The following is a 17,983-nucleotide window of genomic DNA, read 5'->3' on the forward strand; positions in this document are numbered from 1 at the left end:
TTGTGTAAGTTATGTTAAATTATATTAAAAAACACACACACACAATGACATGCAGGCACAACCAAATGATGTAAAAAAAAAACTGGTCCATTTCCATTTTATTAAGTTCCAGTTATAATTTTTTAATGTTTTAAATCTTTCAAAAACGTGAAATCATTTTACTGTTATGTTTGGCCATTTACTTTTTTGCTTTTACTACATCCTAGAATTGTTCATTAATTGTGATGTTTTTATGGAATTTGCAACATCAAGTTAAACCGAGGTTCTTTGGAAGTTAAAATGTCAAGCAGATTTTTATGTTACGGTGACTACATTTTGTAAGTTACAAATATAGTTCGCCAAGACAGCATAACGGTTTCTAAACAACTGCGCATTAATACCACAATGTTGTATTTTCATGTGTCAAGTTCGCAACGCGCATTAATCCCAAAGGCCGAAAAGGCAGCAGCGATGAGTGCTCCGCCTCCGCGCTGACTAGCGTTGACGCAGAAAATGACTCTCAGGGGGTTATCCACGGAGGAGCTCCTTAAAAGGTTGATGGAAGAAGGCATTGATGTGTCAGACGACGAGGCGCAAAGATTTAGAGGTAAGTCGGGTGTGATTTTGTGTTTTTATAAAAATTACAACGTGTAATTTTACAGTAGAGTTAGCAAAAGTCCGAAGAGCTAGATTTAACATGGGCGAAAGATAGCAGTTAGCTAAGTTTTAAACAAAGAAAGGTACAAATGTGGACTATTTAGACTGTTGGTGGAATGTTCAACGTCTGTCTGCCTGCGGTATTCGAGTGTTTTATCAATAAATAGTGACGAACCGTGTACAACAATGTAAAAAAAATCAATAATTTCTCAAAACATGCTAGTATGTAAATATAGCTATTAACAAAATCGTTTTCTAAGCAAAATTTATCGCATCTAACTTGTTTCCCGCTCAAAGGGATTTTAAACAATGGAAGGTACACATTTGTACCATTCCACCTACTTAGTCGGATTTTCGAATATGAGAGCTGTAAGCTCTGCGCAGGGACACTTACTTACATTTTTATATTACCAGTTAATTTATATTAACAATTAATCAAGAGAATTAATTGTAACTTCCTTTTGGGGAATATAGACAGATTCACAATGATAGCTTAGTATCAGCAAACGGTCATAGGCCTCAGGTACTTTTTAACATTCTTAATCGCTTTTTTAGTTTATGTGATAATCCTGGAGTTACTTCTTCACCAAGTATGTGCGATGATTTTTTAGCATTTTTCAATAACAAGATCTTATCGATTAGGGCCCTTGTTTCGTTGTCTGTTGTCTCAGTTCAAAGCCCTCCACCTGTGTGTTCAGCTGTCTTAGAGCAGTTTGATCCCGTCTCCCTTAAGGACCTGACCGCGATAGTTAGTGGCCTAAGATCATCACACTGCCCCTCTGATTCTCTTCCCCCGAGTCTGCTCAAAAACATTTTTAATATTGTTGGCCCTTTTATTCTGAAATTGATTAATACGTCCCTTACTACAGGCTGCGTCCCACTATGCTTCAAACAAGCTGTAGTTCAGCCCCTTCTTAAAAAACAAAACCTGGACCCAACTGTTCTGTCTAATTACAGGCCCATCTCAAAGCTTCCTTTTCTATCTAAAGTTTTGGAGAAAGTGGTCTATCTACAGTTGCAGGCACACCTCGATTCTAATATGATCTCAGAAAAATTTCAATCTGGTTTTAAATCATTACATAGCACTGAGACAGCACTTTTAAGGATTTTTAACGATATTCTCTTAACTATGGATTCTGGCAGCCCTGCTGCACTTTTACTGTTGGACTTGTCAGCAGCTTTTGACACGGTTGACCACGACATCCTGTTATCACGGCTAGAATCGCATGCTGGCCTAAAAGGATCTGCCCTTCAGTGGTTTCGCTCCTACTTGACAGAAAGGTTCTTTTATGTCAATATGGGCCCCCACAACTCCAAATTAGCTCCTCTTAAATACGGCGTTCCTCAAGGCTCTATTTTGGGTCCCGCCCTCTTCGCACTCTATTTGCTGCCATTGGGCTCCATCTTCTCGCGGTACAGCATTTCATTTCATTGCTTTGCGGATGATCTACAGATTTATCTACCTTTAAAATCAGGATCAGATCAACCGCAGCTCTTATTACGCTGCCTTGACGACGTTAAACAGTGGTTATCATTAAATTTTTTACAGCTAAACGAAAACAAAACTGAGGTTGTCATTTTTGGCAATTTCAATCATATCGACAGCACGTTGGGTACCCTCTCCTCGTATTGTAAAACACATGTAAAAAACCTCGGAATTTACATTGATGGTTCTTTTAAATTGAATAAGCAGGTGAGTGCAGTAGTTCAGTCCTGTTTTTTTCAGCTAAGACAGCTAGCCAGGATAAAGCCATACCTTCCGGCTGACGTCTTCGAGCGTATCATCCACCTTTTTCTTACTTGCAGATTGGACTACTGCAATTCATTGTATTATGGCCTAGATCATGCCACCATCCATCGCCTTCAGATGGTTCAAAATGCTGCTGCTCGCCTGCTAACCGGTACCAAACGGAGAGAGCATATAACCCCAATTTTAGCCTCTTTACACTGGCTCCCTGTCCCCTACAGGATCCAATTTAAACTCTTACTTTTTGTTTTTAAGTCACTCAACGCCCGAGCCCCCCCCTACTTGTCAGAGCTCCTCTCTGCCTATGCTCCAGGAAAACCCACGAGATCTAGTTCAAAACTATTGTTGTCCATTCCACGGACTAACCTCAAATCTCGTGGTGATAGATCCTTCTCTGTGGCAGGTCCCAGACTTTGGAATAGTCTCCCCTTTAATATTAGATCTGCTCAAACTCTTGAGCAATTTAAATCTTTACTAAAGACACACTTTTACGCTCTGGCTTTTAACACATTATGACCCAAGCATTTTGGATTTATCTGAATTAGTTAGTATTGTTTCAATTCTTCTATTTTATTGTTTCTATTGTTATTATTGTATCACACTGTAGTTTTTAATTTTATTGTTATTGTTAAGCACTTTGTGCAGCATCGGCTGTTGGAAATGTGCTATATAAATAAATCTGACCTTGACCTTGACCTTATTATCATTATTATTATTATTATTATTATTATGTATTGACCATAATGTCACTTTAAAACTAAATTTGAAAATGGTTTTATTTTTATTTCATACTGTACTTTATATTTCAGATAACGATTTAGATGGAGAGACGGTAGACTGTGGACTCACTGAGACCATGGTTGCATATCTTTTTGACAAGTCTTTCAAAAAGCAGCTGAAGTTCAGAGACTTCACAAACCGCTACAAGGAAGTCATCATCACTTTACAACCGGTCGACCCATTTGAAGGTACAGTTGAAGGTCCAGTGTCCCAAGCAAACCAGAGGTAGGTTGTGATAAATGTCTAAATTTGCATATGCATTTAAGTGCTTGCAAAATGGCTAGTTAATGCTGTTTTCCTACTGTATTGCAGTTCTATACCTTCTTGCCGTAGACTGCCTGCAGTTATTTCCATTCCAAAATTCCCACAAGATGTCCAGAGTCGCTTGGATCTCAAAGAACCAGTCCAGAAAGAACAGAAGTACCGAAACAAAATAATTGGGAGTCTTTATGAAATGCTGTCACAGTACACAATGTAAGGGTTCCTTTCTGAATAATTACATTAATTTCTTAATATTAATATTGCTGTTGTAAGAGAGGCAGAGAACAAATGCTTAGCCCATCTGCCTCCCAATCTGGAGACCAGCGTTCGAGTCTGGTGTGACACACGGTTCCAATGAACTGGCAATAGTGGTAAAACCATACATCCTGTGTCTCCAGACCTTGTCTGGACTATGATAGCCAAAGTGTTCATTTTCGAATTTGCTCAAGAGTAAATTAATAATTCAGGACTGCAGTCAATTAATTAATGAAGTTTGGGAGAGGTGTGGCTGTTTGTCCACACCCATTTTTAAAAAATTAAAATCAACTTTAGCTACATTGATTTGACATTGGTCTACAACATACTATTTACGGTAATAACAATATGATTAGAAGAATTGAAGAACAGAAAAGCCCCCAGGAAAGGATAAGAGTAATCAGTGTACTGTGGGTTGTTTTTCTTATGTTTGAAACAGGTACCCAACCCACTCAGACTACATCCAGGTCATCAAAGCCCTGATTGTGAAGTATCCTTTCTCAAGAGATGTACACGGAAATGGTTATGTGAGTACCTCTCCTTTTTTGTTTCTTTTATAGATTATATTAATATAAAGTAACCATAATTAACTACTTATATACATTTGAAACAACTAGGACACCTGGCACAGCCAACTCAAGAGAAAGTTCAAAGCAGAACGGGCTCCCCTAATCAGCAACGAAGAAGTGAACCGGGTTAAAGAAAAGTTTGGACGCACGCAGAAACATCGGACCACAGAGGAATCCAGCAGCTCCTGTCTGAAGAGACTGAAGCCCTCTCTCGTAAGTCCTCACACCCTCAGCCTCTAAGAGCTAAGGTAACATATGTAGTCTTATTATGTTCACTGTAAAGCTAAAAGTAAACATTAATTGAAAGAAACATGTTAACAGATAACATTAACATAGAAAAAGGAACTTCACAGTTGATTTAACAAAAGTCAGCTCAACTTGCAATTCCTATTCAACATTTTTGCATTTTTTTCAAAGCATTTGGTGTACAAATTACCGCATTTCGAGTAACATTAACTTATCAGAGTTTACTTATGATAATACTGATATCTGCTTTGACAAAGGATTCGTGCTTTGTGGGGGAAGATGCAGCCTCCGTTGATGCTCATATCAAGGTGCTAAATGATCAGCACAAGAAGCTACATCCTGACACAGCACTGGTGAAAGACCGCATGACAAAAACCTTTGCATGGAGACGTCGAGAGGTAGCTGAAGGAATGTGTACTGTGGACCTATTAAAGAGATATCCATTCCTGGGGACATCTGCAGGGGTAAGAATTGTTAAGATGATTGGGGAAACAGCTAATGATTTTTTTGTCTCTAAATCTGATTATTATTTTCTGTACTAACTGATTAATCAATCTGTTCATTATCTTTAGAATTTTTGTTCAAGGGTTAAAGCACTTTACATTTATCTCCAGTCTGTGTCTTTAAACATGTCAAAAGTTTAAATCCTCAATGTAAAATGTCATTCTTTTGTCTATTCTGCTCTTTTCATTTCCAGTTGTGTGATGAGGTTGATTTAATGCATCCCTGCCAAGACAACATCTGTCGCCGCTTTAGCGAAAACTTCACTGCTGTTCTTCAAAATGTTCTTCAAATGACCAAGGATTTGCCACTGAAGAAGGTCTACATGGAGGCAAGAGAGAATGCACTGGCTGAAGACATTACAGGTGCTAATTTGACCTCATACAAATAGTAAATTTTGTGACAATTCATTTGCTCTCTCTTCCAAAGATAATTGATGTACCATAGTGCCATGTCAAGAGCATGTTAATGGGAATTTGCATGCTATCAAAATCTAATGAAGTGTATTTGCATCTGTATGACCTAGGAATTGACTTCAAGGGGGCACTTCTCCTCTTGTCATCCATCTTCAAGGAGAAGATAGAAGATTTCATCATCCTTGGAGAGGTAAATGCATGATGCAATGCATAGCCTTTTGCCACAAGTTTCATTTTCTGTGTTTTGTTGGCATGGAGCTGAATTCAGCTGCGGTTCAGCATCACAGCTAAGCTAATGTAGGGGAAACACTGCTGTTAATCCACAGTGCTGCTGTGCTCTTGGGTTTTGTCTGGTGTTTATATAGATAGATTGACCTTTATTGTCCCCTTAGGGAAATTCTTCTTCACAGGTACTGTCACTGTCAGGGGTGATTGCTTTTGCCCTTGAATATTATGTCAAACTTTAGCAGCTTATCAAACACTACCACAACAGTCATTGGTCAAGAAGCTTTTTGTTTGGAGTAGGGGCCATGTTTACAGGTTATCAGAATAGACAGTTTTGTTTTGCAGCAAAAAAAAGAAGGTAATTTGAGGAATCTGTTGAAAATCCACTTGGCACATATTGCTTAAACATACTGTATACTAATGTTTTTCTTCCTCTTCTGCAGAATACTCCCATGAGTCCATACCCAACCATTCGAATGAAGGATAAGAGTTGGACAACTGCCCTCTCAAGACAGTGTCGCTGTGTTGTCACAGTTGAAGGAGTGGATGTTTGCTCATGCTGCTCGCTGGATGAGGCCTACATCTCAGCATTCTCCACCTTCTTCGTGTTCAACATGACCTACCCTGCATACTTCAAGAAAACACTTGTCTTTCTTCAGAACTGCATTGTCAACATAGGAGACCAGGGAGACAAACCCCTGCCAGTAAGTGTCACCAGGGTACTTAACCAACTCTATTAAATATGCCCCCACTCCACAAATGTTCAAAATGTTCAAAAAGGGCATTTACTCTGAGGAAGATGATTACACATGTTGGGTTAGTACACGCACATGAGCCTCATTTCGGCATCACTTGTGGAATAAATGACTGCCAGGCAGCTTTTTCCAAGTATCACTCTTTTCAACGCCATGTGTGATCCGTCAAAACATTGTGTTCAGGTGTTTAATGTCTTTATGTGATTGTTTACTTTTTTTAAATGAATGTATTTTTCTTGACATGTCCTATGGCAATATACGAATGTAATCAAGGATGTATTCCTGTGGTTGTTTAAATGCTTTGATGTGATTCTATTATTGAAAATAAATGGTTAAATAACCAAATATTTTGGACTATTGGGGTACATTTTTGTCTCTTTAGGTACGAAATAGGTTGTCGCTGGGGGGGTACCCTCATAGGTACCCTATTGTACCCTTTTCAAGGGAACATTTCTGTACTATAGTTTGAAGGTACATTTATGTCTTAGGAAAGTACATGATTGTACTTCAGATGGTACAACTTCATAAGGTACAAAAATGTACCAAGCCTAAAGGGTACAGAAATGTCCTTCAAAAAGGAACACCCCCAGCGACAAGCATTTGTACCCTTTTTGGTACACTTTGGCACCCCTATTTCTGAGAGTGTATGGCTGTCTCAGCCTCCAGATGTTTCCTGTCGACCTATTCAGGGCATGCCTATTTTCACACCTTCTGCATTACTTCTTGCTAAGCAAAGACAAAGCAAAATGTTTTTCACCTCTACCCCAGAAACTAATCTACGTCATGTCTGTGTCTGTAAGCGTGTTGGCGTTGACCTTATTTCATTCTAAGTCACCTCTCCCGATGTGTCATCTGGACACTCTCACCAGATGAAGCTTCTGACCCTTGAACGACTGAATGCTAATTTGACTAGTAATCAAATTCTCCACCCTCAGCAACATGAGCTCATTCATTTGTTTTATTTAGTTTTTTGTTTTTAGAAAAAGAGTTCTTTATTATCTTAGAACCTGATCAGATCCCCACAGATGGCACAGTTGTAATCTGGAAAAGGTCACCTTAAATTTGTTCTCCCGAAATTTTTTACAGCGCTGTTAATTCAATCTTGCAGGCCTGCTTAGAACAAAAATGAGAAAAAGAGAGCTGATTATTAGTTCATCAAAACACAAAACATAATCACCTGACAGGATTTCTCTAAGTGCACTGTTACAATTTTAAAGGGCCCAGTTATAAACGTTTCCATGATTAGTAAAACTCCCACTATTGAAATAAGTAAACAACCCAAACCTAACTGACAGAATCAACCCATCACTAAAACAGCAACCCCAAAAATCTTAATCAGAGAAAAATTTTACTTATTAATCTATTAATATGTTGTGGGGATTAGAACTTCAGGGCAACAAAGGTTTTGCCCAACTCTTGGCTTAACTAATACTTACATAGTCTAAAATCAGACTTAAAATCACTCCCTCTGTTCATTTTCCCCGCATCATATCTCAGTGGTCTCAGGTTCTTCAGCGTCCTGAGACTGAGATCAACTGACATAATTTCACCTGCTAATTACACAGAAAATCTTGTTAAAAGCCACACAGTTTTGCACAACATTAATATTCACATTAAGCCTTTTCTACACAGTTTCTAACAATCTATCATCACTAAATTCTACATTTACATTCACAGATAGACAGGAAGCTTCAGTTCTTCTTTTTTGTCACCACACATTGAGCTAACTTGCATACTCTCTCCTCTCAGAATAAGTTGCCTTGACAAGAGAAATGCATATTAAAAACATTACCACATTATTATTATTATTATTATTATTTTTTTTTTTTTTAGAATAATCACTTGTCTTGGTCAATCGGCACAAAAGTACTTCTAATTCACTATTCTAAAACTACTTTAAACTTTCAATCACTGCTTTATCCTTTTTCCTTTTCACAAAAACCACTCTATTATCTTGGAACTCCCTGAGTTATTCTTCAACTTCAAGCTTTAAGTATGTTAAATCTAACATTTATGTCATGTATTCACATTCATGAATGTAAGCATGTCTTCATTGCGTGTATGTTGTGTGTTCATATTAATATTGAGTGTAAGCTGATCTTCACTGCATGTGTTTTTTTTTAATAATCAGGTGTAATGTATGCATCTTTGCACTGAGCTGTGGATTCAAACTGTCTCACTTCTGATTCTCTCCAAAAATAATTTCACATGTAACAATTTGTGTGTGTGTCTTTTCTATTCATTCATGTAATTGTTAGTTTATTTATTTCTTTATCTATCTCTCTCCTTTTTTTTTCTTTTTTTTTTTTTTACCTTTCTGTTGTTATGTTCTGGACATTTTCTAAACCTCCATGAGTTCAGTCTCAATCTTCAATCCAATTTCCCATATGCTTTCACTGTACTACATCCAGGTTCACCTTTCACTGATCCTCGTCTCTGTTTTCAGTTTCCTGTGTGGGCCCCCAGATAGTGATGGTAAATTTGATTATTTTTACTGAATCGAGTTTTAATGAGTCAAACACCAAAGTGAATCAGGTTTTTTGAGTCATTTGATTCACTGAGTCAGTTGACCAGGGAGTGCAAAAAATGTACATTTTCATGTATATCCTACTGCTAAGATGAGTGATTCTAAAAGAAAACAACTATTTTATAGAGAACAAAAACAGCAAAAACATTTCTAAAATTAAGCAATTTCCTATCAAAATTGCTTAATAAACATTTATTTTGTTTATTTTTACTTCATTAGTATTTTCCTTAAATGTGTCAAATATATATTTTCTCATCTAATTCAGCACAGGAGGGAGGGGGTTAGTGAGTCCTGAGTGATTCGTTCGCTCTATGATTCAGCACAGGAGGGAGGGGGTGAGCAAGTCCTGAGTGATTCACTTATGCTTACGATTCAGCACAGGAGGGAGGGGGTTAGTGAGTCCTGAGTGATTCACTCGCTCCATGGCTGTATCCCAATTCAAGGTTCAAGGTTCTTCATTTGTCACATGCATAGTTATACAAGTATAACACACAGTGAAATGTAGCCTCGACATGTGCAAAAATGGGGGGGGGGGGGTGGTGGTAGAGGAAGAACATTATATATATATATATATATATAGTATATACATTGGGTGAATGTGCAGTAGTAGCAGCAAGCAGGTGAATTCTGTACATTAATATGAGTAGACATCTGACTATTTTACAGAGTAGACAATATAAACATATTTAAAATTAAAGGAATTTGGAATGTACATTGTGCCTTGGTTTAGAGTGTCTGGAAGAGAGTCCTGTCTCAGTCAATTGTAGATGATGTGAGAGGGCGGGTGTGTGTGTTTAGGGCCCGGATGGCTTGGGGATAGAAGCTCCTCTTTAGTCTCTCTGTCCTTGCCCGGATGATGCGGAACCTTCTACCAGATTGCAGAAGTTGGAACAGTTTGTTGCCAGGATGGGACGGGTCCTTCAGTATCTGCGCTGCTCTAGTCCGGCATCTCCTGGTGTAGGTGTCCTGGAGTGAGGGGAGAGCAATCCTGCAGCAGCGTTCTGCTGTATGGATAACTCTCTGGAGAGCTTTTTGGTCCTTCACACAGCTGTTCCCAAACCACGATGTCATGTTCTGTGTGAGGATGCTCTCCACAGCGCCTGTATAGAAAATCCTGAGGATCTTTGGAGAGACCCTGAACTTCCTCAGTTGTCGTAGGTGATACAGGCGCTGCCTAGCCTTTTTGGTCTGGACCTGAATGTGGGCAGCCCATGTCAGGTCTGAGGAGATGTGGACACCAAGATACTTGAAGGACTGCACCCTCTCCACTGGAGCTCCATTGATGATAATGGGCTTGTAGTCTCTGTGCTGACACCTTCTGAAGTCCACCACCAGCTCCTTGGTCTTGCCGACGTTCAGCTGGAGGTGGTTGTCCTGGCACCATGATGCCAGATTCTTCACTTCATCCATGTAGGCCGCCTCATCGTTGTTGGAGATGGCACCCAACACCACTGTGTCGTCAGCAAACTTCACAATGGTGTTGGAGCCATGGGTGGCCACACAGTCTGAAGTGCAGAGGGAGTAGAGCAGTGGCGAGAGGACACATCCCTGAGGTGCTCCTGTGTTGATGGTGATGCTGTTAGAGACGCATCTACCCACCCTCACCACCTGAGTTCTGCCAGTGAGGAAGTCCAACACCCATGCACACAGACGGCTGTTAAGTCCCAGATCCCTGAGCTTTGTGAACAGTCTGTAGGGCACTATTGTGTTAAATGCTGAACTGTAATCAACAAACAGCATCCGCACATAGTTACCCTGTTTCTTGTCCACATGGCTGAGAGTGGTGTGCAGGATGTGGGCGATGGCATCCTCTGTGGATCTGTTGGATCTGTAGGCGAACTGCAGCGGATCTGTGGTGTCTGGGATGGAGGAGGAGATGATGTTCTTCAGCAGCCTCTCAAACACCTTCATTACTACCGAGGTCAGTGGAACTGGCCGGTAATCGTTCAGGGATGAGGGTTTGCTGTTCTTGGGCACAGGGATGATGGTGGATCTTTTGAAGCATGTGGGGACCACAGACTTCGCCAGGGACTCGTTGAAGATGTAAGTAAACACACCTGCTAGCTGGTTAGCACAGCAGCGCAGCAGACGGCCGGTGATGCCGTCTGGCCCCGCCGCTTTCCTTGTGTTCACTCTCCTCAATGCCGCTCGGACGTCATGCTCCGCGATGCTGGTCACTGGTCTCTCGCTGATGACGTCACTGTCCTCGGTAGTCAAGTGGTAGATAGCATTAGCCGCCTAGCTAACCTCGAAATGGGCGTAGAACTGATTCAGCTCGTTGGTGAATGCAGAGTCGGCGTTGATCGGCGCAGTGTCCCTGGCTTTGTAGTCCGTAATGGTGCGTAGTCCGTGACACATACTCCATGTGTCGCCCTGGTGGAAGCGGGACTCCACACATTCCCTGTACCGGCGTTTGGCATCTCTCACCGCGTGCCGCACGCCGTATGAGGCCGCTTTGTAGGCGCTCATATCGCCAGTGGCGAGACCCGCGTTGTAGGAGGCAGTCCTGGCGTTTACTGCAGTGCGGATCGATCTGTCCATCCACGGTTTCCTTTTTTGGGAATGTGGTGACTCTCGCAGTGGGGATAATCTCCTCCGCTAGCAGATTGACGAAGCATACTGCTACTTCCATAAACTCGTTGATGTCGACTGCGCATGCTCTGAACACGTCCCAGTCGACGTCGTTGAGTGCGTCCTGTAGCGTAGCTTCTGATTGGGCAGTCCACCGTTTTACCTCCCTCGTGGTCACGTCTTCCCTCCGTATGTTTTGTTTATACTGGGGAATGAGAAAGATGGCGTTGTGTTCAGACTTCCCAAAAGCCAGGTGTGAGACAGCTTTGTAGCCCTGCTTGTATGACGTGTAGCAGTGATCTAAAATTCGATCCCCTCTCGTTGGACACGAGACATGCCGATAAAAGTTTGGCATGACTTGTCTGAGGTTCGCTTTATTAAAGTCTCCTGCTACAATGAGGGCTGCGCCCGGGTCCTTGTTTTGAAGCGAGCTCAGCACATCATGTAATTCGGACAAAGCCATACCTGTGTCCACTTGGGGTGGGATGTAGACCGCCGTGGCGATGACCGAGGTGATGTCACGGGGCAGATAGAAAGGGCGGCACTTAATGCTCAGGAACTCCAGATGTGGCGAGCAGCCGCTGGAAAGAGTAGAAATGCTCCTGGCATCACACCACTTTCTGTTTACCATGAAACACACTCCTCCACCTTTGGTTTTGTTCGACTCTGCCGTTCTATCCGCACGGAGCACAAAGAATGAATCCAATGGAGTTACGGCCTGGTCCGGCACGGTGGGGGTCAGCCATGTCTCCGTGAAGCACAGAATGTTGCAGAATGCAGTCCCTCATGCCACGTTGGAAGGTGACCCTTGCTCTTAGGTCATCGAGCTTGTTCTCCATGGATTGTACATTGGCCAGTAGGATACTGGGCAGTGGTGCGCGATGCGCCTGCTGTCTCAGTCTGTTCCTAATACCAGCGCGTTTCCCCCGGCGCTTCTTTGTTCTGCGCCTCGGATGAGCGGCCCGTCCTTTGTTGTTCTCCGCGCCGTGTAGAATCTCTGGCGGCAGGAAGGGTGGGGTTTAAAAGTGTCCAAGATTAGATGTGCAACCTTGGCACTGATGTTTACAAGTGATCCGCTGTCATGAACTATAAGACTAGAGGATTTTGGGACGTAAACCAGAGCAAAAGATAAGTAAAAAACAAGAAAAGTGGATAGTCGGAGCGGAGTGGTCAGGAAGGCGTCTGTCACGGCTGGCGGGGTGAGCCGTGTGGTGTAGGAGAAAAAGAACCCAAAATGCAGGCAGTGGACTGGTGATGAAAGTGATGTTTTATTTACAGAAGTGGAGCGACCGAACAGGCAGTGAGAAAAGACGAATGACTGAAAAAAACCTAGACTGGAAAAACTAAATAACAAACCTAAGCATGAAACATGGGCTGAGAATGCAGAGAGACGTAGTTACACCGAGAAACACAGACGATCCAACGATGAACAGAAGCCAACACACACTATAAATATACACTAGGTAATGAGGAGATGACATGCAGGGGTGGACACAGCTGACACTAATGGACATGATGAGAAGCAGACCTACAAAGTAAAACCGGAAACACACAGACTGTTTTACAACAAAACGCAGGGACCTGAACGGAGCACAGAAGGGAGACACAGGTAGGGATAATAAACACGACAACCAACCCAAAGAATTATACAGAATCAGAAGAAACACCAAACACAAGATGAAACCAAAAAGAAACACAAAACGCTGGCTCAACGACCCAGGATCATGACAGCGTCTGGACGTGGCCGCGCAATCTTTGTGGCGTCTGCAGCCTTAAAAGGTCTGCAGCCTTAAAGTACGCAGCCTCAACGATCCTCAAGGGCCGCGTACTCAAAGACCGCTAAGGCCGGAAGTGTGAGGCTTGTGAAATGGGACAGTCTAGCCTCCGTTGCGCTGCCCAGGTTGCCTAGCAACCATGATAGCTGGAAACGTGTGGTTGACAGAAATGAAGGAGAACATATTTTGTTCGTTCGTTTGTTTGTTTAAATCTTCACTCAAAGACACTCAAGTATCTTTGACAGTGTATATATAGATGTATTACAAAGCTTCATAGAACTGAAACAAACATTTATTTTTAGCTCCATTCTGCTGCTGATACATACTTTAGGTTTCTGAACATTAAACGTGTTTCTGCCTTTCATAGTGTGTAACTTGAAGGCCTCGAGTACTTTCTCCCACACTGCAAACACTGGAATGATAAAATTATTTGAACATTACCTAATAAGACTGATTCAGGACAGACAATTAGTTATTCTAAACTTTTCTAGCAGTCCTTCACAAACAGGGAACAGTCTGTCTATTCCCTCCATCTGTCAGCTGCTGCTGGCTCTTCCTCCTCCTCTTCCTCACACACTGCTGAGTTTGTCCTGGTGGATCATCAGGGGTGCAAAGCCTCACAGATGATGTGCAGCAGCGGGTGCCTCAGTCTGTCCTCACTCTGGACACTTGAAGTTGTCACACATGGAAATCAAATGTGTGATAAGCTGCAGGATTCAAACACAAGTGTAACTTATAAATACATGTTCATACTTTTATTACACAATCAGAGAGAAAGAAAAAGAGAGAGAATGCAGGACATACAGACAGGTGACAGTCTCAGGTGTATACACTGCTACAAACAGGAGGATTTAGTGTTTGTGTTATTACGAGTGCTAAACAAGAAGAGTTCCCAGCTGGTACAGTGGACACATGTGTGACTCCTGTGATTAAAGCATCTTTCTTTCAGCTTAACGAGTGAACCGTCAGCTCGTTCAAACACATGTTAAAGTCCGTTTGGCTTGACACCACCGAACAGAGGCAGCAATATAATATAGCTAACATTAACAGTGCAGTGAATCGTGCTTGTGCCATGATATTCAGGACTGCAAACCGAGCAGCATCACTGACTTTCAGCTTGTTGTGTTTGTGGATATATGACTGACTTTAATTATCCACAAAATCATCACATTCTCTGCAAGATTAAGGTCGACTATTGTATTATTATATTTTAAAGGCTTTAAAAGCAAGTAAAAGCTGAACGTACAAACATCGCTAATGGCAAATAACTTTGCCGACATGTGGCCAACAGTAATGTTTTAATGTTCCTCATTATTAAACATTTGCACATAAATAAGTGACATAATATTCAGTACTTACTTTTCACAGTTTACTCTTCGGCCGCTCCGCTTCTGCCGTCTGCGGCAGAATTATCCACACTGACTGCCGCGCTATGAATTGTGGGATATATGGGACCACGAAGTCTACCGCCACAGCCTTAAAATTCAGGGAAATGAAGGACGCATTTGAGGGCCGCATTTCGAGCAGCCTTTGAATTGGGACAGTCTTCGGCGCGCCACTGTGATGTAATCAGCCTTAAAATGCAGCCTTTATAGGTGCAGACCCTGAATTGAGATACAGCCACAGATTCAGCACAGGAGGGAGGGGGTGAGCAAGTCCTGAGTGATTCGCTTACGCTTACGATTCAGCACAGGAGGGAGGGGGTTAGTGAGTCCTGAGTCATTCGCTTACCCTACGATTCAGCACAGGACGGGGGTGAGTAGCTCAAATGTGCTGTTAGCATGTTAGCAGAGCGATGCTACTGTGAACCGAGGAGCTATTGTCTTGATGTGAGCTTCTAATCAGGGTTTTTCTTCCAGTTCTGAGCAGAATTTTTTTTGTTAAGATACTGGATGTTGTGTTTTTCTCCACAATTTTAATTATAAGCTAGATATATTGCTGCTAACACCAACAGGGATGAGTCAGTGAGTCAGTTGGGCTTGTGAATCATGATTCATGAGTCAGTAAAGTGATTCTCGAGTATTGAACGATTCGTTCATGATTCGCGCATCACTACCCCCAGATCAACACAGGCCAAATCAACTGTTTCCTCTCTTCATTCCTTCTCTTTTGATCTTTTCAGTCTTTTTTTGGAGGTTAACTCCCAGCATGGCAAATATAAAACCCAGTGTCCAGTGCTGTCCAGTGCTTTCACACAGTCATCTCACTGTTGAACTTCCCAGCTTGTAATTCAGAGTGCATGTTCCATCAAGTGTTTTCTTACATGCTGCTGCTGGAGTCTTCAGTGTTATAGTTCAGTTGCACTTTCTTTTGCCTGCTGTTAATTCTTCAAGTACACGATGTTGCTCTATCTGTCCTTTAAGCTTCTTCTCAGGATAAGGACAGAATGAGAGGTGAAGCTGTAAAATTTTAAGCCAAAGCCTTTCCTGTTTTCATCCCAATTCTGTTAATCTATCATTTTGCTGCTGTACTCATGTTTTCAGGTTAAGAAGAGTCCACCTGTTTTTCACAGCCTAACCGAACTCTTATTTTATATTTACAGTCTATAAACCCTCTGTATCTCTGCTAAGTGTTGATCTAAAAAGAATGCACCCTCCGTACACGCACACACACACACACCCTTAAATATACTAAGCTCTTTGCATCTGCAAGTATTCACATCAAAATCTTCAGTGTGCTTAACAGAGCTCGTTTGGCACAAATCCTCAGGATAATTAGCAGTTTTTCCATCACCATTCTTTCAGCTCAGTTTTGTAGCATCATTCACACAATACTTTCATCAGCATTTTGCACACTTCCCTGAACTTCCTTAAAAGATAATTGTCTCACACACACACCCACCCAGTTTCAAAACAATGTGCACCTTTAATCATTCATCCAAAAACAATTTTACACTTCATTTATACATTCACACATTAAAAAAAAAAAAAAAAAACACCCAGCACGCCCCTGCGGGCGGTTTATCCTTCAAGCTCGGGTCCTCTATCAGAGGCCTGGGAGCTTGAGGGTCCTGCGCGGTATCTTAGCTGTTCCCAGGACTGCGCTCTTCTGGACAGAGATCTCCGATGTTGTTCCCGGGATCTGCTGGAGCCACTCGCCTAGCTTGGGAGTCACCGCACCTAGTGCTCCGATTACCACGGGGACCACCGTTACCTTCACCCTCCACATCCTCTCGAGCTCTTCTCTGAGCCCTTGGTATTTCTCCAGCTTCTCGTGTTCCTTCTTCCTGATATTGCTGTCATTCGGAACCGCTACATCGATCACTACGGCCGTCTTCTTCTGTTTGTCTACCACCACTATGTCCGGTTGGTTAGCCACCACCATTTTGTCCGTCTGTATCTGGAAGTCCCACAGGATCTTAGCTCGGTCATTCTTGGGGGTGAAACCCTCCATGCATGGTAAGGAGCTTTCTTGTCTTTATGTCAGTGGCTTCTATCTCCTCCTTTGGCCAGCCTATTACCCCAGCAGGGTACCTGATCACGGGCAGGGCGTACGTGTTGATGGCCCGGATCTTGTTCTTACCATTCAGCTGACTCCTCAGGACTCCTCACCCTCTGCAGGTACTTGGTGGTTGCAGCTTTTCTAGCGGCCTCTTCATGGTTCCCATTCGCCTGCGGGATCCACAGGTACTTGTAACTGTCCTCTATGTCTGCGATGTTGCCTTCTGGTAGTTCAATCCCCTCAGTTCTGACTACCTTCCCTCTCTTTGTTACCATCCGACTACACTTCTCCAGTCTGAACGACATTCCAATGTCATTGCTGTATAGCCTGGTAGTGTGGATCAGTGAATCGATGTCTCGTTCACTCTTGGTATACAGCTTGATGTCATTTATGTACAGGAGGTGGCTGACAACTGCTCCGTTCCGTAGTCGGTATCCGTCAGTCTGGTCTTGCAGTCTCGGCTGACTGTTCTGTTTACCAGTAGCTGGTGTTTTGCGCCTCTGGTATTCTTGCCAATTCCTTTCTGTGTCCCGCTCATGTATTGACCCATGTGCCTGTTCATCTTAGCCGATATGATGCCTGACAGGAGCTTCCATGTAGTACTGAGGCAGGTTATTGGTCGGTAGTTGGAGGGGACCGGTCCCTTCTTGGGGTCCTTGGGGATCAGGACCGTCCGACCTTCGGTTAGCCATTCCGGGTGTCTCTCGTTAACTAGCAGCTGGTTCATTTGTGCTGCCAGACGCTCGTGGAGGGCAGTCAGCTTCTTTAGCCAGTAGGCGTGAACCATGTCGGGCCCTGGTACTGTCCAACTCTTCATACTAGAGACCCTTTCTTGGATATCTGCCACTGTGATGGTTACTGGACCCTGTTCAGGGAGGTCGCTGTGGTCTGCCCTCAGATCCACTAGCCACTGAGCATTGCCGTTATGGGTTGCGTCCTTCTCCCATATGCTCTTCCAGTATTGCTCCGTCTCCAGCCTTGGTGGTGCTGTTCTCTTATTATTATTGTTCCCTTGCCACTGAGAGTGCACCTTTGCTGGTTCTGTGGAGAACAGCTGGTTTATTCTCCTGCCTTCTATCCCTCTGGTGTACTTCCTCAAGCGGCTGGCCAAGGCTGTGAGTCTTTGCTTGGCAGTTTCCAAGGCCTCAGGTATGGACAGCTTGCTGTATTTCTTATGCACCTTCTTTGTCGCACCTTTCTGCAACTCCGTTAGTTGGCTAACCTCCCTCCGTGCTACTTTGATCTTACCCTCTAGCCTCCTTCTCCATGGAGGGTACT

At 42.7% G+C, this 17,983-nt stretch overlaps 1 protein-coding gene across 1 annotated transcript; it reads left to right on the forward strand.

Annotated features, from left to right (window-relative positions):
- Nucleotides 1–3,836: 3,836 nt before the first annotated feature.
- LOC308408761 (sterile alpha motif domain-containing protein 3-like) lies at nucleotides 3,837–6,687 on the forward strand (the record flags this gene model as incomplete). Its single annotated transcript, XM_080901172.1, has 7 exons — nucleotides 3,837–3,874; nucleotides 4,119–4,206; nucleotides 4,297–4,461; nucleotides 4,752–4,958; nucleotides 5,192–5,360; nucleotides 5,522–5,601; nucleotides 6,080–6,687. The coding sequence occupies 7 exons, from the start codon at nucleotides 3,837–3,839 to the stop codon at nucleotides 6,374–6,376; spliced, it is 1,044 nt and encodes a 347-aa protein (XP_080757298.1). The 3' UTR covers nucleotides 6,377–6,687.
- Nucleotides 6,688–17,983: the final 11,296 nt, after the last annotated feature.

This window comes from Rhamphochromis sp. 'chilingali', assembly GCF_963969265.1.
Source record: "Rhamphochromis sp. 'chilingali' genome assembly, chromosome: 13".
Lineage (NCBI taxonomy): Eukaryota > Metazoa > Chordata > Actinopteri > Cichliformes > Cichlidae > Rhamphochromis > Rhamphochromis sp. 'chilingali'.